At 41.1% G+C, this 24,401-nt stretch overlaps 1 protein-coding gene across 3 annotated transcripts in view; it reads left to right on the top strand.

Moving 5' to 3' along the window:
- The window catches only part of ABLIM1 (actin binding LIM protein 1), a 306,762-nt gene that overhangs the window by 109,575 nt on the left and 172,786 nt on the right, over positions 1-24,401 (top strand). Inside the window, exon 1 of one of the 3 annotated variants that reach the window (XM_077126121.1) lies at positions 7,702-8,061. The exons of 1 other annotated variant lie outside the window; for it this stretch is intronic. In XM_077126121.1, the coding sequence (XP_076982236.1) occupies positions 7,818-8,061 (244 nt within the window). In that variant the 5' untranslated portion in view covers positions 7,702-7,817. Of the gene's footprint in view, positions 1-7,701; positions 8,062-24,401 lie in introns of those variants that run through there. One more of the 3 variants, XM_077126119.1, reaches the window with a different exon arrangement.

The raw sequence follows: 24,401 nt of genomic DNA, 5'->3' as shown, positions 1-24,401 counted from the left end.
GAGTTTATAAGTGAGAAGCTGTGAACTTTTTATGTGGAATCTTCCAGTGCTTCTAAAAATCTCCTATCTCACCATCTGTCCTGAGTACCTCAGGAGATAAATCACAGCTGCTTTGTTTAAGCTTGGTGAATGGATGCGTTCACACCACAGGTTTGCCACCTAATGCCCTAAGGTCATGGTAAACTCCTGAGCATGTTGTTTTTGTTTTGTTGTAGGGTTTAAAACTTGGGAGATTTCACATAAAATTCTGAACATTTAGAAATACCTGGTTTGCATTACAGAGCAGCAGTTATTGCCTGACTTTGAGTAGTGGCATTTTCCTTTAGATGGGAAATATACTTTACACATATGCCACCATTCAAAATTATCTCAGAACCAACCAACTGCCTCAAAAATCATTTAAAAAAATTTCTAATCTCAGTCCTTATGGGTATTTGAATTTGCATCCTTTGAGTTAACATTTATCAAGTCCTTCCTTTGTACTGGTAACTACCAAAGGCTTTGGTAGATATATAAGGGAGATACTATTACTGTATCCTTTTCACAGATGAGGTATCTGAGATTAAAATAAGTAAAGAACTTGCCTGAGGCTGCCCAGCAGTAAGTAGAAAAGCCAGAATTTGAACTAGGTATTCTTACTCCTGAGCCTGTGAATTTACCCGCCAGAATCTTGTTCTTTTGTTATTGTTATATATTTTTAACTTTGAGTTCATCCATTGTTTAATAAAATGTAGTAGTTTACCTGTGTTTAATTAGATTCTGGTTAGTTCCTTTGGGGTTTGTATTGGTAGAATAAACTCTCTTGATTATGCATCCCAAACAGTAAAAGGAAAAAAAATGCATATATGTGTATATTATTTACTGATAAATAATACGAGTCTACTACCATATTAATATCATTTACATGCTAAAAGATATACATATTTAAAGTATTAAAAATAAAACTTTATATAGAATCTTGTATGGAATTTTCGTTATCCACTGGAGTAGATTATTCTGTATATATTGCACACCCTACTTTGGCAACTAATAGGTTAAATGATGCCTGGACAATTGTTCTGCCTTAAAGCATCTTTCATTATCAGAGGCTACCAATTTTATTTCCAATAAATTGTTCCTTCCAGATAAAGGGTGCAGTAGAAAGGTCACCAGATCAGGCCAGACTATGGGAAGATAACAGACTGCTCTATTGTTAGAAAACATGGTATCTAATCTGTAGCTATTTTTAAAACCTGGTGTTCAAAAATCTTCTGTAGCTGAGAATTTCACAGTAGACAAAGATATCTTTAATTCCTCTGAAGGCTTGGATTTTCCTTTGAGGAGAGTTTAGATTCTCTTCAAACACCTACTGACTTTGGGATTGAGCCTCAATTTCACCATCTGAAAAATGGGGCTTCTTATAGAGGGTACATGCTCTAACCTGCAGGTCTGCTGTGTGGTTAACAAATCTGTGGTTATAAAGTACTTGGACAAAAAACAAGTGCGGGGAGAGGCTGTGAATAATGAATCAGTATGAAATTATTTGTGGGTATGTGCCAACAGTTTTCCCAGAATTTTGACACTCTTCTAAAGAAAGAATAAGAGTGAGCATACTTTTTTTGGAGGCATGTTTTATGCTTGCTCAAAGGCAATACCGTCTTATATCTCTAAATAGAGTTGTTTATAGGTGGTTGTGAATGGACAGGTTCCTCCTTCCAAGCCTTTGTTCATGGCCCCTGACCTCCTTTCCCCATCATCTCCTGTGATCTGAATGAAGCTTTCTTTCAGAGAATGCTCTTTTCTACCCTCTGTTTGGAATGTTCTTTTCTGCCCTACCTTAACCTCCTATTTTTCTTAGTAGATTTTTTCTTTTAGGCACAGACTGAGCATTACTTTCTGCATAATCCCACCAGCACCAGGCTGCTTAATCTTTCCTTATTCTGCATTTTCATAATACCCGAGCATGGCACTGTAGGGGTACAAGAGAACATGTTTGACATCCCTGCCCCCAAAGACTCCCCAGAGCAAAGAACTTTTTTGAGAGTCATTGTTGGGAATGCACAAGAAATACATAACATTACCCATGTAAAATGTGTCACACAAGCTACCTCTCTGTTCTGAAACATATTTTATCTTCTTTAGATGAAAAATTAAAAAGTACCACTTACCATATCAAAACTCTAAACCGATCCCCCCACCCCACCCTAGCCTTTTAGTCATGTTATAACTGTGGATGGAGTTGTATTTACCAAGTTGCACTAGAGGTAAGTATTATACATGCCTCGTCTCCTGCTAAATTATACACTCTTGGAGGGCCTCTAATACCTGGCCTGTCATGTTGCAGTTATTCAATGAATGTTTGTAGAGTTAAGTTAGCTCACTTAAGCAAAGGATAAGAGAAAAGCCTGGGCCTGAGTTTAATTAGGCGTCCAGCTATATTGCCATCTACCGTACATATATATTGTCACCATAAACTACAATTAGTTCCTCTGTGAAATCAAAGTTTAAGTCCCAAGATGCATGATCTCAAGAAACGAAGTTAGTGAGCAAGGAGCTCTGATTGCAGGAGACTGTTTGGGATGTTGGGCATTACTAGTAAATTGGCAGTGAACATGAAGTTTTCCCAGAGTGAGTCAGAGCTATTCAGTGTTGAGAGAGATAAATTAGAATACTTCAAATGGTGCCATGGGAAAAGCTTCCTCTGTTGTTTTGTCTTTGTTTTTGTTGTTGTTGTCCTTGGGAGTGCTGTGGAAGGGAGAAGCCAGAGCTGGCAGGGGCTGTGCACCTGCTCCCGGGCCAGCTCCCGTCAGCAGAGGTGCAGAGTTGTGCTGACGCTGGGCTTTCTGGTTCTGTGCTCAGCTCTCTATCCCACCAGAGAGGATGACCTGTCTCCTAATTACCAACCCCAGGGAAGCATCCTGTGGCCACAGCTAGCCTCAGCTTCTTGCACATACACCTGTCACTTGGTGCTTTCCCATTCAGTGGCACCTAGATAAGCCTGAACACAATGAGGATCGTCACACCTTGCAGCTTTGTATGTGGGAAGAGGAGTTCTCAGCCCAAGCAGTATAGAATGTGTCCTTCTTTCTCTCCTATTAAAGCAGTTAATAATGGCCAAAGTTTGCTTGTCTTTGATATCTACTTCTTATTCAAGTAGTGTGTACTCATTATTTGCCATGGTTTGTTATTGAAAATTGTCACATTCTATTTCCAAGACACTGAGCACATCGCATGGTAGCATCATCTGTGAGGGAAATTGGGTAGCCAAGACGAGACTCCTGCCCCCCCAGAAACTGAGCAACTAGGAAAGGCAATAAGACAGTTCAAAGATAATCGTGTTACAAAGCAGGAGATAATAAAGATCAGGGAGGAACTGCTATTTTGGGACAAGAGAAGAAGAAATTGATTCTAGCTAGAGTGATTCTAGAAGCTTTGATGGAGAAGGCATCGTTTGAGCTGCGTTTTTAAGCATAAGTGGATTTTCCGAAGGTTCAGAAGGGAGGAGATTGAGGTATTTCAGGAAAAGAGAAGCAAGCATGGGAAGATTCAAGCTTGGAGATTAGGGATGTGTTCAGGGCACAGAGAAGGTTCAGCAATTGATCAAGGCCACAGCCTGGTGGTTTGTGATATCTGTGCAGCTTGTCAGTGCTTTGACTGTATGGAACAGATTCATGGAAGAGTTTTGTCTGACATATGGGATTTAGGCTCAGGGGATGCCTGTGACCCCGCCGCAAGCTGATCTTCTGAGTGCGACTGCTTCCTTGAAGGCATTCCAAGCCTGTGTCTCACTGCTGTTTGGAAATCTTGCCTGTAGAGAGTATTGTCTGAGAGTAATCCGAGACATTTGATGTCTATTAAACTAATTATGCTTCAGTCTTCAGAGTGCCTTGGCGCTCTCGATCCTGAATGCTCAGCAGATTTTATGTAGTATCTGAATTATTAATGGGGGTGATAGGAAAGAGGGGGTTGGCTGCTTGTTCTGTTTTGAGCAGGTCTTGGGCGGGCGGCATTACAGGAAGGGAGGCAGCTGCTTGCAGAATGATGGACGAAGCAGGCCTTCAGGAGGAACCCTACCTTGATGGGGGTTTGTGCCAGTATGCACAGAAAATCACAGCCTGCTTTGGAGGTGTGGGTAAGATCTCTTATGCATTCGGCTTTGCAGATGAGCAGAAGAATTACAAGGCTTGCTGTGGGTAGGAATCAGGTGCAGCTGCTGCAGCAGGGAGAACCTCGAATGGGCTGAGCCGTTGTCTGCAGGTCTGGCCGCACCCCTCCATCTGGGCCCTCTCACTTCAAAAATTGCTGTTTCTTTGCTTAATAGGTTCTGCTCAGCAGCATAGAGGATCACAACTATTGTGAGCCACTGCAGGTATTTTAAAAGAGCTTGCTGAACTCTTTTGTTTGCTCATTTCTGATTGAAAAAAAAAAACCAACTGGAAAACAAGTGACCCTGTTATTGTTGATGATACACCAGGCTATAACTTCAGATCATTTCCTTAGAAAATTAAATTCCATAAAGAGTCACTTTGAAGGTGATAACTTTCCCCTCTTAATTTTTTTTATTTATTCGTAGCCTGGAGCAGGTAGATCTTAGCAAATGATTAATAGGGGAGCGGGGTGGGGGACAGGAAGGTGGGGAGGGCATATGAATGAAAAAAAGGCCTAAATCATTACACAGAATAAAATTTTCAAAAAGGCAGAGTCCTTTGTTGAGAATTACTGCACGGGTTGACCTGTGACAGGCAAATTAAGAGCTAAGACAGCCACTCTTGAGTGCTATGCAGCCTGAAAATGCCTGGCTCTGAATTTGGGGTCCATCTCTTCAGATCTTTCCTTTGCACATCAGGATGCAAAGGCAGAACATGCTCAGGGCCTTTCGGTGCAGGGTGAGCCCTTTGGTGCATTTGCCCATTGATGGTTTTTATCAGAGTTTATCATAAAAGAAGAACTTATTTAGGTGCAGTCATATTATTTATAGCAGGATCAACAATTTTCTATCTGATAAGGCCAACAAAAGTCTTGGGTGAAAGGTAAGCATTTGTCTCTTTAGCTTTGTAATATGCTAGATTATGATACTTTATCATACAAACAAATCAACCATTATAAAAACTACTCCTCTGCTTTGTGCTTTTGCTGTGGCTCTATAAGTTTACATGGAGCTATTGCAGGAGGCTAATTATGCAGCCATAGAAAAACTGGATCCACTGGTACATCTTTAGGGGTTATCTTCATCCTATGCTTTCATGGCTGTTTGAAAAGGTTGAGGCAGATATAACGGAAAGTCTGTTTTTAAGACTGGAGGCTTGTCCTCTGCTATATGTTTACACTGAACTATGTGAAGGAGGTGAAGAACTCTGAGCACCTTGGAAAGTGGGACTTAGTTTAGTTCATGGGTACCCGTGGCCATTGCTGGCTCTAGCCACAAGCAACCAGCATCTAGACCCTTCTCTCTATCTCTACTACCTGAGAAAGGAGTCATCCTCCCCAAATTTAAAGGTAGCCACTTGTGAGGATCACTAAACTTATCAGGGGTGGTTTGAATATGTCCTGCTGATACAACAGCCAAGAGTTAAGGTGGGGTTGATGTTTATGTTTACAGAATTAGCTTTGGTGGACAATACTTGATGAGTTTAGGGACCAAGAAGGCATGTCATGGGATAGTAACCCATTTTCAGGAAGATGCTGGATTTGAAGAACATGGTTATCCTGTCTGTCCAAAGTCTATGTTTGAATGCTGTTGGTGTGTACTAAAGCCTGTGTTTAAAATTGCTAAACCCAGCTTGTCTTGGTCTGGGTGAGGATTACACATATCTAGCACTTGTAAGCAGGTCGAAGCTGCTCAGGTTCTCAGTTTAAGAAGGGTCTTGGGAAACTGACCATCTACAGGAAGAAGAGTTTGAAGTTTAGGGCAGAGGTTCCTGCACTACAATGCTTGCTAGAAGAACACTGGAAGAGAACCTAGTGGACCTGAGGTGGGGCTCAGGTTCTGCATTTTAAACAAGCTGGTCCAAGAAACCACACTCTGGGCAACATTGATAAAATTACTTGCATTGTATATCCTAAAGGTTTTCCCCATAGGCAAGCAAGAAATAGAATGTATGCAGATTGTTTCACCTGCAATTGATTTTAGAGGAATACCTTGGGAAGATTTTTTTGGGGGGAGGGGGAGTGCTGTATGGTGTGGGGATTTGCTTCCCAATTTTTGATGTGTGACAGCAGTAGTAAACAGCTCCCACATTTCCAGTTTCCCCTGATCCATCCCAGTCTTAAGTCACCTCTGGGGCAGAACCTATAGCCTCCATTCCCATTGTGCTTCTCCAAGACTGGCATTGGGTTCAAATGATTCTAGCAAATTTGGGTTCTCTGGTCCTTGAAATCTGTTGCTAAATCCTGTATTAAAAATTAGGAGCAAATCACAAAGGATTTCCTTTCTCTGCTTCATCTATCTGTATCTTTGACCACTGTGGTAGAAACAGTCATGGCGGGTAACAGGAGATCTGGCGCCACCAGGTGCTTGCTGTGTTGTGGAAAGTCACTTAACTTCTCTGAAACTTTCCTTCCTCATCTTAAAGTAAAAAGCCTGGATAACATCAATGCTTCCCAAATGTTGGTCCTGGTCTGGAGAATTTTTTAGAAATATTAATTTCTGGGTCCTATCTCCAAGGAATCTTATTTGGTAGATCTGAGCTAGTGCCCCAGAATTTGTATTTTTCAAAAGTTCTACAGATGATTTTGAAGCATAGTGATATTTGGGAACCACTGGACTAGATTATTTTTAGAGGAGAATTTATATTTTTTAAAAGTTCTACAGATGATTCTGAAGCAGTGATGGGAACCACTGGACTAGATTATTTATTCTTTAAGCTATTCTGTTTAAAGTATGTAAGGGTTTTAATTAAAAGAAACTTGTACTAGAATATAATAGCCCAATGACAGGAGTAGTATATATTTATTGGCTTTGACTTGTGACTGTTCTGTGGACTATAGGCTGTCACATATTGTATTTGACATTAGCATGTGGATGTCAGAGAGTAAATGTTCATTACCAGGTTTGCCTATTGTATGCTATCATCCTAATTACATGAGGGTCCGGCAAGCTTGTAACTTGGTGAAAACTCACAGCTACCTCCATGCCAATTCGGTCCCCATGATGTGATCTGCTAGAGCTTCTGCAATAGCGGAAAACCCATGAAACAGTCTTGAGAATATTATTAGTATTCACTTAACACAGTGAGACAGAAGGATTTTCATGACATGAGGGGGAGGGGCTTCCCACTAGAAAATGGAACAGGAATGATTGTTTACTGGTGCCTGAGCTGGATTTGTTGCTGGTTGAAACTGAGGAACTTTCATTGAGGTCTCTTCTGTGAGATCTGAAATACTGGAGAACTTGGAATTACTAGTCTAAGTTTTCTCTGAGATGCTTTTTTTTAGATTACATATAATATATGTCTAAATGCCTAGACATATTCACAGTACTCTTACCAAATGATACTGAATATACTAGAAATATTTGCAGGTAATTTTCTCTTAGATATTGCAGCTATGTCCTCCCTGTTCTTTGGACATTTAATCTGATTTTTGAATATGCGTTCAAGTCTCAGAGTGGCATAGTCTGGTTCCTGGTAGCAGCTGTTTTTCTACCTGATCATCTGACTGAGGATGTAGAGCCCTAAGCTCTTGAGGGCAGACACTTAAATACCTCTTCCTTAATCTTCTTTGCTGGGTAGTGAGACAAAAAACAATAAGGAGCCAGGAGAACCTAGAGAGAGTTGTGGGGAAGCACAGCTGCTTGGGCCCCTCATTCCATTTCCCGTTTTGTTGTCATCCATGCCAAGATGCCTTCCTTCCTTGCTTTAAAATGTCTGGGGAAATTGTGCAGCTCTGAGAAAAGCCAAGTTGCCTCCTTTGAAAGAACCCGTTCCAGGGGCTCATATAGAAGGAGACTGACTGTGGAGCATGTGAGTGTCCCTGGGACCCCCCATGCTGCTGCCAGGCGGACCACCATCACACACTTGCTGTCTCTGCACGCCCAGGACTACTGCATGTGCAAGCACTTGTTTAGCAGCTTTGATCCTCTCGGTAAGTGAGAGACCCCACTTAAGACATGGTTTTACGGTTTGGGATTGGTATCAGTAACAAAGCACCGTCTAGAACCATTCTTCTGTAATTTGTTCTTCAAAGAAAACACTCTCCTTAATACATAATTAACAGGGGATGGGGCAGGAGTGGAGAATGTAACATAAGTACATTTATAGAGGGTATGTTAATCATCTTGGTAACAGACTGGGTGCAAATAATTGTCTGTAATGGGAAGTGCAGTGAAAAAGAACAACCTCCATCCATAGATGCTGTTCTTTCATGTGACAGAGGATGAATGCAAAAGAAATATTCAAGGCAACAGATTGATGCTAACAAAATGTGACTTAGGTTGCGTGGAGGATCAAATTGTATCACTGCCTGGCAAGAGAGCTCGTGGTGAAATTTTTTAAAAGGAAAGAAAAAGAAAGAGTTTATAATGTTGAAAGAACTTCTTGAGGCTTCTTTTTAGTGAAGCCCATTAAAACGTGATCTTTCATCCACCTGTCTGAGGAAGAGATAGAGAAAGCCCAGCCTGAGGACAGGGTTATGGCACTAGGGGGATTTCAGGCTGACTATGCCTATTGCCATTTAGGGCACCTCTCTCAAATATCTGATCAAATGCTGGTAGGTACCCAAAATCCCTTTGTCAAGGGAAAAATGTCTCATTCTACAAATGGTGAGTCAAAACTTAAAATGTGGATTTCTGCTAGAGCTAATACTTATTATGAAATAGTTTGGTGTTTTTACTGAATGTCTCTATTAGAGAATCAAATCAGATATTTTGGGGATAGTTGTTGATACTCATGAAAGAGGTAAGGTCTGTCAGGGAAGACAGGAAGTCAAGGGGCAACCAGGCAAACTGTAGCTAAATGAGAGAGGGTGCTGGACAGTGGCTTGCCAGCGAGTTCTGTCCCAACATAACAAGAGAATAAACGTATCAAAGGCAGCTCTTGGGTCAAAGAATGGGTAGTTATCATTGAGATGTCCATCTCTTAGTGAAGGCAGATAAGGAAATCCGAGGGATTCATTCAGTGTTGTGGCTTTGCAATTGGACAGTCTAGAATTTGAGTCCTAGCTCTTCTACTATAATGTGTTATCTCAGGAAACTAATGTCTCCCAGTCACAGTTTCCCCATCTGTAAAGCAAGCAGAATTATACCTTCTTATAGAATTACTTTGAACAGGGCCACCCATAAAGTATATGGGCCCTGGGAAAATAATTTTTGTTGGACCACTGTCTATATAAACAATTTGAGTCACCCTAAAACAGTCTGAAAACAGCCACATTTTACTCAATCCTGTGAAAGAAATACCACATCAGCCTAAGGAGGAAGGGACTGCTTGATTTCCTAGAATTGAACCAGCACCAGGACTCCACAGGTATCAGTCCTGGAGTTCCTCATGACATCTGGTCAACCCCCTGCAAGGAGTGGGAGGGAAAATAGAGGATCGTGGGAAAGAGTGCCAAATTGGAAACTGGCCTCTGCTGGTCTCAGGCACCAGAAGGGGACTTAGGACATTTTGAATGCTTGAGGATTGCCTGGGTTTGGGTCAGGGGCCCTGCTTGCCCTAGTCTAATGACAGTATTGATTATAGAATTAAATGAGAATGTGCATATAAAAGTGTTTGGAACAGTGGCATATACAAGCACCCACTAAATGTTAACTACAATGATAATAATAATAATAACAGTTTATTATTTAAACAATTTTCCCATCATTTGTCTTCCACTGCTGTGGAATAGAGGCCCAGTTTTTATGCTGCCAGAGCCCAGGACTATAAGGCCAGTACAGGAGGCAGGATTCCCAGGAAGCCACAGTGTGTGCTCTGGCTGTCCTGTTTAGGACAGGTGTTTAGAGGAAGCATGTTCCCTGGAATCATTTGTGTTCCTGTGCTAGTGAGGTCCCGGAGTTCTGAGGAGCAGCTCCTGACAGGGATATTTGGCAAAGTCCCCCTGCAGCTGCCAGAGAGACCTCAAGATGCTGCAGCTTCCTGTTGTTGTCCGGCGCTCACCGCCTGCTTCAGCCTGTGCCGGCTCCTTGCTTTTCAAAGTGCCTCCACGTGCGCCTTTCCTTTGTCATGGCTCAAAACAACCCTAGGAAGTCAACAGGGAAGGAACTGTTTTCCCCTTCAAGAACAGGAAAGGAATTGCAAGAAGCTGGGAAATATGGGCAAACAAAACATATCAAATGGGTTCTGCATGTGTGTGTAGCTCTGTCTGTGATTGTGGATACAGCACCATTCTAGCACAGCTTATCGTTCCTTGATGGTGTACTGTGTCTCAAGCACTGTGCCACATACTTTAAAATTTTTCCTCATTTAATATTCTCAATAACTAGGCAAAGTGGAAACTCTTTTTATCCTCATTTTATAAATGAGGAAACTGAGGCATTTTAGCTAAGAAACTTGCCGAGGATCATATAGGTAGTGAGTGGAAGCGCTGGTTTGGACCCAGATCTGTCTGACTTCAAGTTCATGGTCATAACCATGATGCTGTGTTGTCTCACCCCCGGTAACCCGTGAGGTCTCTTGCATACAGGTACCACACTTCACCTGTGTTGGTGGCATTGCTGAATAAGTATTTTAGCAACTTATATTTGAAGACACCCTCATAAAATAAATTGCTTTTGCCAGAAAAAAATACCAAAATATCTTTCCTTAATTTATAAATATTTGTATGGAGTTCTCTCTCTGCTTTACTCTGGGGACTTAGATAACTTTTTGAATCTGCATTTCTTTCTGTCCTTCTGAGCTTTGGGATCTCATACAAATGAGAGAGCATAGTTAGGGCAATTACCTCCTCATCAAACAAACAAGAAGAGAGTGGCACTGTTATCAAAAGCCCTGAGGATATCTGGAGAGAGTCCAATAATTATGTTGTCAGGTGAGTTCAAATCCCAAAGCAGAATGTTCTGGACTGGAGACCAGGGACCAAAGTAGACTTGGCAGTTCTGTCCCAGGAAAAGCAGCTCATATCCCTGAAGATTAAACAGTGCCCCTGCTCTGCTGGGGCCTCCTTGTTACATTAATTATATTCTTAGATGGAGGGATGGTTGGTCTTTGCTTAAGATGGTCCCCCAAGGCCCAAATACTCAGATTTACCACAAAACTGGGAGAATGTCACAAGTGTCTGTTCTTTGAACATTATTCTTTTGTAAAGCTCTAACCCTGTTCTTTAGCTTTCCTCTACATGTTTCACCCCATTCGCTATCCCTAAACCCAGCCCCATAAATCAGTCATGTCTTTCAGAGGGCCGGGAGGGGGCTAGTCTTAGGGACCTCATTGTCCACAGTTTGAAGAGCATATTCCTCAACACTCTATGGGGCTTTTCTAGAGCCTCTTCCTGGTGGTATTGAGATGCTGTGTTGGGAAAAAGTTGTACATATCTTGCAAACATACTCAATTGTAAAGACTCTCCCTTAAATTTGAGAGAGGTGTTTAGCCTAGCCATGAAGAAAAAAAAAATGTATCCTGGGAGCTAAGGCAAGGAGAAGTGTCTCCTTCCTCCCCCAGCCCTGCCCTCTTGACTGGTGGCTCTGACTCGTGGCTGTTCTGAGACACGAATGGTAACAAGGTCTCTGCTGCCCACACGGAGATGCACTGTCCCGTGACCTCCCGGCCTCCGGCCCATGCTCGGTTTGTTGGTAGGATGTGGTCCCCTTTAAACCACAGCCTTACTTTGACTTGTTTATGCTTTTGGGGATGGAAATGACAGGTGCTAGCTGGTTTCTTCTAAATCTTGGAAGGTGAGAGAGAGATTTGAGATTTTAGCTGGTTGGTACAGCATTAGATGACTTACAGTTTTCCCTTGATTTATGGTTATCAGTAACCCCTGTTGGCTTCCCAAAGCTGCCTATTCCATTAGTCTAATCCTATTTCCCAGATGTTCAGTCTCCTACCTTTCTATTCTCCTGTCCCAACATCGACCCCTTAACACCTGCGTTGGACTTCCTGTTTTACAACCCACTGGTAGGAGTCATTGTGGCTTTTCCTCCTCTGGGGAGGCTGCTCTTCCTCTGGCCGCACCCTCCTCTGCGTGTCCCTGGCATCCTAGGCATTTCTCCACCAAAGCTGCCTATTGATGCACCTGAGTCTTCCAGTTCACTGAGCATTCTCTGAGGGCACGGAGGGGAGAAGAGCTGTGAAGGTCTGAGGAATGAAGGAACGCATGAACGTTTGCAGAAGTGGAATCACCACATTAGAATACAGCGAGGCGGAAGATCGTCCCCAGTCTTCTGGCAGCTGAAGCCGGGGCCGCAGTATGGTGGAGCAGGGGGGTGCAGGGCTGTGGAAACAGACTGCCCAGGTTCACAGTCCAGCACCGCATGTTTTAGTTGTGTCACCTGGCCAGGCGGGCAAACTCTCTAAGCCTCACTTTTATCAGCGTAAACTGCAGGTAATAACTACCTGCGTTGCAGAAATATTATGAGTATAAAAGAAAAAAATAAATATACCAGCGTTATTTAGGTCCTCAATAAATACCTTCCCCTTCTGCGTCCTTCCTTCCGTCCCGTCTCAGATGTGTGAGGAGCTAAGTGGATGCTATAGATAATAAATACAGTTAGTCTTCAAAGGAAGGAAACACTAACTGGGCCTGGGTGGCCAGGGAAAGAGAAGTAGAATTTGAGCTGGAAAATAGATAAGATTTACCCAAACTGTGGCCAACAAGAAAATATCCAGGTAATGTGAAAACAGAAACTATAAAATAGAAAGACGTAGAATTCACTGCCTGAATCTGCTTGGTCCAGCTTTTTAATTTCGGTTTGCTTGTTTGTCTGTGTGTTTGTGTGTGTGCGTGTGTGTGTTTTCTTTTACAGTCCAGAAATGTGGGCAAGTACCTGTTTTCACCTGAAATGTTCCCTTGCAGTTTACTTCCTTTAGTAACTAAATATGCTGAAATGCCCCATTAGTTTGAATTATACTTACTTAAAAACTGATCTTGTTTAAAGTCAGAAGGGAAGGTTGTTCTGTTTAAGTTTATTGTTTGGCATTGTTTTTTTCCAAGCTTTAAAAAATTTTGATCCTTACTAAGAGTGTTCTATCTTCAAAGAAACCCCTGATTTAATATCATTTGATCCTAATGATTCTGGGTACGACCCAGTGCTTATGAGTATTGATGCATGTTTACTTAGCAAATCAACCATGGGCCAGGAATAACCTTGGGATGCAAGTGAAGCTGCCAACAGGAAGACGATGTAGCCCGAGTGCTGTGTGGTAGCATATGATTGCTTTCTCTACCTTCAGAAGGGCCCACGTCCAGAGCACATTAAAGAAATCTTTTGCAGCATCAGGATTCATGGGGTCTTCAAATTTCAATGTCAGAACTCTAGATGGACTATGGATTCTACATGCTAGAATTTTACACGTTTCTTAAAGATAGAAATAAAACTTTGGGATCAATACCTTCCTTTTACAGGGAGTGGGAGACTGAGGCTCAGAGCAGTGAAGTGACTGTCCCAAGATCTGTCATAGAGGTGAACTTAGTTTAGAAATCTAGGCCTCCTTTCTCTGTTTAATTCTGCAGAAAGGAGTGGCAAAGGATTATCGAATATTTCTTTAGTTCAATTTGAGATTCTGCTCAGAATAAACACACTGTGAAGCCCCTGCAAACTTCAGTACATCCCCTCTATGTAGGGCTCCTCCATGCACCACACAAATGCCCATCATTTGTGGTCTTGTCTGCTTATCTGCATGCAGTGGGGTTCTGACTGGCAGGAAAGTTGTGTTAATGATCTTTGTTTCTGCAGTAGATAACACAGTGCTTGATAAACAAAGGTACTTAGTACAAAATATTTTTTATTGCTATATAATTGACATACCACCCAAGTCACCATTATAACGTAGATGATTTAGGGTTTTTAGTAGATCCACAAGATTGTAATCATCATCATTATTTAATTCCACAACATTTTCATCACTCCCAAGAGAAATCTGTGCCCATTAGCAGTCACTGGCAAATCTCCCCCTCTTCCTAACCTCTAGCAACTATTAATGTACTTTCTGCTTCTAAAGAGTTGCCTGTTCTGGACATTTCCTATATAGATGGGATCACACAGTAAATGGTCTTTTGTGTCTGGCTTCTTTCACTTAGCATAATGCTTTCGAGGTTCTTCTGTGTTGTGTAGCATGTATTAGAGTAATATTCATTGTATTGATCTACCACATTTTGCTAATCCATTTATCAGTTGATGGACATTTAGGTCTTTTCCATCTGGACTAATATGAAAAACGCTGGTATGAACATTTTCGTGCAAGTTTTGTGTGGACATATGTTTCAGTTCTCTTGGATATATACTTAGAGTGCAATTGCTGGGTCATATGGTAACTCTTTGTTTAACTTTTGGAGGAACTGCCAAACTATTTTCCACAGTGGCTGTGCTATTTTACATTTCTATCACAAAACAATTTAAAATCAAGTCGAAACTATTTCCCAAAAGCGAAATAACCAGTTGTACCAAAATGCAAAACCCCATATGTACATTCAGGTCTGTTTATATCCTGAATCTTTATCATCACAACCACTTATATCCCTATAATGTACAAGTGTGAAAACATATTATGTAAAGGAAGGGAGGGTCTTTACTCCAAGACTCTATTTAGCTCATTTCTTTATTCATATCATGAGTACTTTAATGTAGCCCCCAAGTTTTGTTTGGTTGCCGTTTAGAAATCTTGCCTCCTCCAAGCTTTGTAGCCATAGATAGCAACTGAAATGAATCAGAGGACATCAGGGATGGGCTGACTCACATTCCCCAGAAAAAGCTAGCTCACAAAGGTTTACATGCAGCCCAAGTGGAGGGAGAGGATTCTAAGTACATAGTTTGGGTCTCCAAGGGATAGAGATGGGCCTGGGAAGAAAGTCAAAGTGCTGGGGGTACTGCCAGCCCCAGTCTTCTCTCTCTCTGTTCCATGATGGCCAGATCATTTTCTAAGGTCATTTGTTACACCATTAGAATATTATAGAATGCTTAACATTTGCTCACCTTCTGGGGCTATTATTCCCAGTTCTATTTTCTATCAGTCTTTTCCCTGAAGAGCTGTCATGTGATTCTAACGTGTAGCTGGACATATTCATTTATTTTCTCTCTTCAGACCAGGCTTGTCCTTGAAGGGTACAAAGTCTATGATCACTTGGTACCAGCAGTACTCGAGAGCTAGTGTCTATTTAACAAAAAGTAATTCCGCAACTGGACCGGATCTAGGTTCAGTTGGTGTATTTTAAAAGAGGATGCATGTAGCTCTTTCCAACCCATTTCTTGGTTGACCTCTTTATGTAGACTGCCAGGAGTGGTCTGGTTCATTTTCTATTCATTTCTACAGGAGCTGGTGAAAAAATGAAACTGATTTTCTGTACCTCTTCCTCTAGCTGGGGAGGACCACATTCTACTTGAAACCGCCCTTCATCCCTTTTGCTTAGTGGCAAGTATTAAGCCTTCATAACATTTTCTCAGTATGCCAGATTTAAATCCATTTCTACCTTTTATTAGAACTTTTTGGATATGTTATACTATTTGCTTGTCTAGAACATGAGCTCTTTGAGGGTTAATCCAAGCGTCTTTGATCTGTATAACACTTTCAGCCCCTTGGAGGTGATGTTTTATACATCGTTGATGCTCAGTAAACACTTGTAACTTAATTCATGAATCAATCATTATTTTTCTCTCTTCATTCTTCCCTGTTCAAATTTTCACCCACCTGATTCTTAATTATGTGAAGTTGTATGACTTGATGTTGTTGTTGTGATTTAGTCTCCCCCCCACCATTTGTGTGCAGATTTAATAGGCAGTGAAGCATATTGGTAAATTATCGGCGCTCTTGGTATATTTTATTCAGGGAGAAAATAAATATTGAGCAATCCAGATCCTAAACCACGAGGAATTTAGATTCTAAATATTTCCCTTTCTGCCCTCCCTTTAGTCTCCCCCCCCCAAGTCCCTACAAATCTAATACATGTGTCGAGTCTTTCCCATTTTGCTGGGGATTGTGAGAAGGAAGAAAGGGAGGAAAACCACTTTCAAAAACATAGCCAAGTAGAAAATGGCATATAATACCATTGCAATCTTTGGTTAAATTATAGCAATACGCAGCTGTTTAAAATTAAAGAAAGCCCATATATATATGTAACTACATCAAAATATCATTATAAAAGAACGTATTTCTACAAAGCTTGATAAATGCCATAAACCACATCCTTCGCCTAAAACATAACTGGAAGCTGAAAGCATGTCTTGTAGCCTATTAGTTTATGAGGCAGTTCTGACCCTCATAATCTGACCCCTGCTACCAGAATTAACCCAAGTAAGCTCATTTACATATTTTAAAGGATGCACACTAGCACGATATGTGTGCCTACAAATACCATGCGCAAGTGATCCAATTAATCATTGATCCGCTTGAGAAAAAAAAGAATATATTCTGTCTGATGAGTATGTTTGGTCTCTTCAGGACATTGATCAATTTAGAATCTGTCTTGAACGTGATCAGCAGATCAAGACAAATTTTTCTTTCCTTTATAGCATAAGAGGCTGGATGTCTTAGATTCTCTTTTGTATTTAACTCTCTCCAGAAGCAGACCCTGAGACAGGATTCAAGGGCAAGTAATTTATTTGGAAGATGACCCCAGGAAACACTGGTAGGGAGTGGTGAAGCTACTGAAAGGTACATTGTTAAGGCAGTTATTACCAGTGTGGTCAGTCAAACCTCAATCCACTGGGAACTCTGGGAGATAGTGTAGAATATGCCTCAGCGATATCCCAGTCAGGGGTTGAGGAAGCTGGGATGTATCTACCACTTCCCCATCTGTCATTGGTTGAGAGTTGCTTCTTGGTGTATTAGCTCACCATACTTTGATGTTTCCAGTGACCAAGTTTAACTTGTAGAGGTGAAGGCCAAGGAGATGTGGGCAGGGTACTGCTGATGTCAGCCACAGATTTCATTGCATAGGATCCAAAATACTGAGGTATAATTTTAATAAAATTTCCTCCTCCATTCTAATGAAGGCTCTTTTGGTTACAAGGAACAGAAAACCATTTATACTGCTCTATAACTCAATCAAAAGAGGGAGGATGATGTAAGAACTTAGAGAGGTCTCATAGGAAGTTCGGAAATGTTGAACAGCCAATCTTGGAAGCACTGAATTCCAGGAATGGTTGCAATGTCCCATTCTCTTCCTTGCCAGCAGGCTTCCTCTCACACTCTACCCCTTGTAACTTTGAATGCATGACTCTGTGAAGCCTGCCCCTGGCCTGGACATTCTTGATGTTTTTTTTTTCCTTTCCAAATGTACTCTCTGCCTTTTATCTGCCTCTTTAGGGCAAAGGCAACCCCAGATGTGGGGGCCCATCTATCTGTGTTTCCCTTTTTTACTAGCCCATGACCAGGTAATTCCCTACTCTATTGTTAGCTATTTGATCCTTTCAGGACATTTTTTTTTTTTTTTTTTTTTGTATATTTCATCTAGCTTTTTTAGTTGTGGTCAGCAGAAGAGTTGGTTTGAATTACCTACTCTGACATTAATGGAAATAGAATTTGGGAGCAGATCTGTAAAGGTTGGTTAGTGCCTGTCTCTAAAGAGATAAGTTTCCTGCTGCTTGCTCTCTGCTCCTAAACCTGTCAGAAGTCAGCACTGAGCACACCAGAGCCCTCAAACTGCACAGCCCCTCACTGCAACAGAGGAAACAAATTGCCTGAGCACCTGTGGTTCTACCTTCCTACATCATATACCCAGGGCTGATTTGGGGGATGTAGGGGAGTAGGGCTAGGAAGTGGAAAAAGTTAAATACATGAGTATATATAGCATTAGCTACTGATCACTCTTGTGCCAAAATCCTATGTCTGTGAAATGTGAGAAAGGACGTGGTAGCCAAGAGAAGGCAATAAAACCTCCTTCTACAGAACTTAGCTGAACTCCTTCACCTTTTAACTCAAGTACCTTCCACTAACTGGAACTTTTCTAAATGTCTCTTAGTTTGGATGCCCAGGAGTGAAAACTTAATCAGCCCAGCTCATCTTTTCCATGACAGATTATAATTCAGATCTTTGGCCGACTGATGGACGGGTTCCCCTCTGATGTAGTGCCTACTAACAGTCCAATCCGCCATGGCCAATGGAGGAGTCACAGGACTCAGTGCCTACTCAGAAGTGGGTAGAGTGGGGACAAAAGAGGAAGAGATCAGGCAGGTCCCCAAGGCAGATTAAACCTGGGCAAAGACTCTGTATTGATAAATAAAAATCTTGTCATGAGGAATTCCATGGCATTTTCATGAACAGGCAGACTAAATCCTGGAAAGATAAAAAGTAAAACCATGTGGCTGTCCTTAGAATCAACATACCATCCTTTTGTATCATCAGCCTCTCTGGAGGAAAGAGGCTATGGACATCCTAGATATAAATGAATTAGAAATAGTTTTGGTTATTGCACAAAGAATTGGTAAATAATCAATAAAAAGGTAAAGAAATAATGCCTTCATTTTTAAAAATGAATCCTGGCAATACATTTGCTTGTGATATTCTTTACTTTACCAAGTCCGAGAAAGCTTGGGTATAAAAACAGAGATGAGATTTTGCATAATTACTAAGCAAAGATGAAGGAATCGGGTGATGCGATCTGGGACGGCTTCTGTGAGATGCCTAGATTAAGAATCCTGGAGAGTGTAGTGCAAATGAGGACAATAATATTCTTGTGTTTCTCATCTCTTCTTGCCGCCTCTTGATCTTTGTTAGTTACATTATTGTTTTCATCTTGTCAGGCCTTGTAATGTTCCCATTCTCTTCTATGGTGGAAACCCCGTAATTGTGGTATCAGTTTCATATTTAATAAAAATCACAACTCATTTACTTAAAGTCCTTTTGCTACAACCTTTGCGTTCCTGAGTTTATTTTGACACTTCTCTTAATTGTCTGGATGTTGTCAGCTGTTTTCCCAAGAAGGGTTCATGGTGGTGTATTTCCCTTGTGTGTTTGAGGTTGTTTGCCCATTGCCTTTATACCTAAATAACATCTTGGATGGGTATAAGGTTCTTACTACACATGCTTTCTTTCCCTTAAGATTTTCAGGCATCATTTCATTGTATCCTAGTATCAGTGTTGCTGTGGAGAAGTTTGATGTTAGCCTAGGTTTTTTTTTTTTTTCCCTTTTCTTTTTGTGAGTAGTAGGGTCTTTCTGCCTGGACATATGGAGAATAATATCCTCTGACTTTCAAAAGCTTAGGTTATGCCTATAGGTATGCCTAAGAGTTACTTCTGGAGGACCTCTTTTGTTGCTCAGAAATGGCCTCTCTCTTAAGCCCAACTCCACAAGTGAAATTATTGCCCTCCCCCCTACCTGGAACATGGCATCCAGGGGTAAAAGTCTCCCTGGCAACGTGGGAGAGGACTCTCAGGGATGAGCCTGGCCCGGGCACCATGGGATCAACAGTGCAATCCTGACCAAAAGGGGGAAAAGAAGTGTAACAAATAAGGTATCGGTGGCTGAAAGAGTTCAAATAGAGTCGAGAGGTTAACTCTGGAGGTCACTCTTATGCAAGCTTCAGTTAGCCATTGCTACCTACCATAACTTGCCAAACTCCAACCAAAACCATTCTTGCCAATCCTAAAGAACACCTAGGGCTATATATAAGATTTTACAAAGGTTCCATGTACTAGGATAACTTTCTAGAAACCTCCAACCTCCAGATGGGTCCCTGGACCAGATAAGTCCTGAAATGCAGAGGGGCCAGCCTCTGCAGAACATCAACTACTTCCATTCCCCTGTCCCATATTATCGACAGCCCCTTCCAACATGGAAAAGTTAGAATGGGCATAGCCCAAATACCTGTAACGAGTGGGAGAAAGATCAAAGGTGATGCTAGAGTTATATAGAAAAGGTAGGGTTTAACAGACAAGTATGACTGCTGAATCATTATGTTGATAATTGTTTTAGTCTCCAGTATCTTAGAGCCGCTAGAAATAAAAACCTAAAATTGTGGACCTGAAACCCATACCAAACTCTGAAATCTGTTCTGTAACTAATTGTTGTGATGTGCTTTGAAAGTTATTGTTTTTTTTGTATTATGTTGTTTTTCACAAAAAAGAAAAAAAAGAATTGTGTCTTGTAGGATGTTGACTTGAAGACTGATTTCAAGATCTTTTTTAGTAATTTAAATGTGTAAAGTATGCAGAAAGTGTTTTTGTTAAGAAAAAAAGTACTTTTTCCCCTAAACTTGAATAACTGTTGCAGAATGAGAAGCAGGAGTGCATAGAACAAAATAGATGGATATGGAAAGTTGTAGAAGTCTTGTTGGAAATAAGTTTTATTGGTTGTGGTTAAGGTTGGCTACGATTTTATAATTTAAGATTTTTAATAGTTTTCTTATCAGTGGTTTTCACTCTGTTAAAATGACAGTGTTTTCTTGGATTATTTGTTTGCTCTTTGTGAGAACCTATAAAAAGTTTCTAACCATCTGAGTAACCTGCGTAGTTGACAAAGATTCTATGACTGTTCGGACCAATATACTTATTGATATATATGTTGGTCATATCCTTTCTTATTGTTTTAGACAATGCCACCTCGCTTAAAAAAAATTGTCTTTTTAAAATTACGTTAACTCCTCTATTTACTTCCAAATGTTTATGTCACCTTGATTAAATAAAAAACAGAAAAATAAAATAAAATAAAAGCTTAGGCTAGGATTTGGAGTTCACAATCTGTTTCAAATTTTCCTTAAAATTATGTTTATATTCTTTAAACCTTTAAATTCAAATTTATCTTCTTTTCAGGGACATTCACATGTATTAGATCTCTGAATACATCTGCTTAATGAGTTCTCTACTTCTGGGACATTATTTTTTGTCTGCTTTTATCTTGCACATTTATTAGTATTGTCTAATTGCTTTAGGCTCTTTGTCTTTTTCTTCTGTGTTCACTGAGAACATCTCAAACTTTTTTCTATTCTAATAAATTTTTTAAAAAATCAGTGTCTGCTCTGCTCTTTGGTATTTCATTTATTACTATTGATACTCTTTTGGGCCTTGGTTTTTCTTATGTCCGTGTTTATCCTCACTTCATTCTGTTATGTCTTCTCTTTTTTTTCTTTTGTATGGGCAGGCACCGGAAATTGAACCCGGGTCTCCAGCATGACAGGCGAGAACTCTACCTGCTGAGCCGCCATGGCCTGCCCTTGTCATCTCATTTTTGTGCTCTTTTTAACGTTATATATTATTTCAACATTCACGAGTCCATGCCCCCTCCTCATCACTCAAGTCATCAGCAGCCAGAACCTCCAGGGTTTTCCACTTCACTCTCAGCAAAAGCCAGTTAGGTCCTTACAGTGACTGTAGACTCTAACTCCTTCTGCTCGCTAGCTCCTCCCTCACTCCCAGCCTGGCTCAGGGGTTGCAGCCGCCCCATCTTCCCACTTCCCTGAACACAGTAGACATGCCCCCACCTCAGGGCTTTGTTCCCAAGTTCTTGCTCTCCGGATGCTCTTTCCTCAGGTTTCCAAGTGGCGTGCTCCCCCACTTCCTTCAGGTATTTACTCAGATGGCTCTCTCTTAAAGAGCTGTACCCACTCCGGGAGTTTATAGATCACAACTGCTTCCTCCTACAATCTCCACCCTCCGTGCTTGCTTTCTTTTCCTTCATAGTACTTATCACTATCTATCATATATATGTATCACTATCTATCTTATCTATCTATCTATAATTGACTTATATATGTTATTAAATCAACACTCCCTTCCTCCAACCAGAATGTAAGCTCCATCATGGCAAGGATTTTTTTCTCTTTGGTTTACTGCTATATACCAGCACCTAGAACAGTTCCTGGCGTGCAGTAAGCACTCAATAAATAATTACAGATTGAATGATGAAGGAATGGATTGAGCATAATGACTTTGCCTTCCTGGGATGATTTCCTAACCTCAGAGTCCACTCTTCAGTCTCTGATGGACACTTTCTCTTTACATTTGGTAGCAAAGGTCATATAACAAGATATCAGGAGGGGTCTAAAGTCTTTAAGGCTTTATAGATTAAGTTCTCCAGCCTCAATATATTGAAAATATTGAAAAGCTCTCCTAGCCTGAAGTGGTTTTGGAACACTTGAATTTTACAACTTTCAAGCTTATTCTGTTATTTGTTTTGTTGTAAATTGATACAGCAGTGAGAAGTAGATAATAGCAGTTATCCTTCACTGCATGTGCCTCAGAGCCAGGCACTGGGCCAGGCACTTTCATAAACTGCATCACTTAACCTCACCCACTGCCAGGTACATAATTTGCAGGCCCAGTGCAAAAGGAAAACGCAGTGCCTCTTGTTCTCAATGCAGGGCAAAATGCCATTAAAGGTACTAAAATATAATTCCTTTTCCTGTGTTCTGTAGAATCTCTCTCAGCGTGTCATAATAATGTTTCTATTTGCTATTTAATGTTCTAAATAAATTAAAATTTAAAATTTAAATTATTTGCACTTTACCTTTTATCTTTATGTTGTGCAATGTCAGACTTAAATATAAGAGCATTTAAGTTATTATTTCAGAATCACTGAAATTACACAATTTATGTTTCATAGCTCATAAATGCCTATGCCTATCATTCTTTCCAGAACAGTTAAAATGCTGTGTAAAATTAACTCAGCTCTTTTTTACCTCATGTCTTGATATTTGTACATTCTACCAATACTCTATACCTTTGGCTTAATGGTGAATAAGGAAGGATTGAAAGGCAAGAAAATAATGGGTTGTCCCTATCTTTCCTTTCCTCCTTTGATCACTTTCAATGTAAGTGGTCAGCTAATAGAGGGAAGCAACATGGGTAAGAGAGGATATGGTAGGCTTCCTTGGCTGTTTGTGTTTCTTAGAACACTGTTGCCTTCCTTATGCATTCGAAGCAAGTTCTAGTTTGAGTGTGAAGTGACCACTCAGCACTTATTCAGTTGTAGACATACTACACGTACCTTGTACTCACTTTGAGTTTCCCTGAACTTCCTCTCATTATGGGTCCACCAGCATTTTCTGCTGATGGGGCTTTACAAACACTATATGCGACTGGGACAGCAAGGAACAGCAGACACACATGCTGCACGGGTCTGGCCTGCTCAGTTCCCGCTCCATTGTCCCATCAGACTACACAAAACAGAAGTTCAAAGATAGAAGTAAAAATTTCAATATGGCAACAGCAGAGCGACAGACCAAGCATTGGGCCCTTCTAAGCACGCGCCCGAAGCAACTACACAGGTGACATGAAGCTGGCCTCTGCTCACCACAGCCTCGCAAGTGGAGGCCACTGAAACCCAAACAGAGGCAATGATGTGCTCCAGCTCACTCAGCATGGGGTGGAGCTGGAATCCAAATCCTGGCTGTGCTTTTTCAGGCTGTCTGTGTGGCCACTGTGGCATATGAAATAGCCACTGGGTAGGAGATAAGACATCAGGGTTTTTAAGACATTTCTAAGTAATTGTGCAACCTTGGACTCGTTTCCTCTAGGACTTTAGATTCCATCTTACATGTGCATGAAATGAATGCCGATTTATTCATACGAGTTACAGTTTTTCATGAATCAAAGTGCTGGTTCCTCTTGACAGCAATACTGTCATACTGTGGGCGCTGCCACATTATTTGGGCTGTCCCCTCAGGTGATGGCTGAAATGTCTGAGGATAATGTGGGGGGTTATTTCTTAGAGTGTGCCAGGGCATAATTAGGAGGGGTGTGAGGCCAAATGAGGGGTCAAATGTAGGTTTTGTGAACCTTGTGAATAGCTCTGTGGCAAAAAATAAAATTATATATATATATAAAACTCTTTCTACGTAAACTACAGAAATACCATCAGACAGGGTGGGTAGTTTTGTTGCTTCCAGGTCTGCTTGTTCTGAAGACCCTGCCTGAGAGAACCCAGGGAGCTGGACTTCTGCCACAGGAAGGTCACAACTGAGGGAAAAGAGATTTTCTGTGGCCTCAGGTCCAAGCAGCAGTTTCAGTATAAAGTCTCCAAAGCTTTTTTTGCTCAGTGAATTAAAGATGGGATTTTGTTGTTGTTGTTAAAAAAAAAAAAAAAAAAAAGACTTTTTAAAAGTCTTGATGTGTGGGGTGGGTTCTCCATCTTTAGTCCTCCCCTGACCAGCTCCATGAGCTGAAGGCCAGGGTTGTGAGGCTATTCACCTGTCAGGTTCTAGCACATGAAGTCCAAGAACTAATGAAGGATGAAGTGTCAGGAGAGAAGATTGTTTCACACAGACAAGGCAAAATGCAACAGCCTTTCCATTTTGCCAGAAAAGTCAATAAACATTGAGTGCATCTTGACTCAGAAAATATGTGTGTGTTATGGGTGGTGTGGGGGCAGGAAGTGGAGGCTGTGTCATGGCCTCTGTA

Source organism: Tamandua tetradactyla, chromosome 13 (assembly GCF_023851605.1).
Source record: "Tamandua tetradactyla isolate mTamTet1 chromosome 13, mTamTet1.pri, whole genome shotgun sequence".
Taxonomy (NCBI): Eukaryota; Metazoa; Chordata; class Mammalia; order Pilosa; family Myrmecophagidae; genus Tamandua; species Tamandua tetradactyla.
This window is presented reverse-complemented; position numbering and strand designations above follow the sequence as displayed.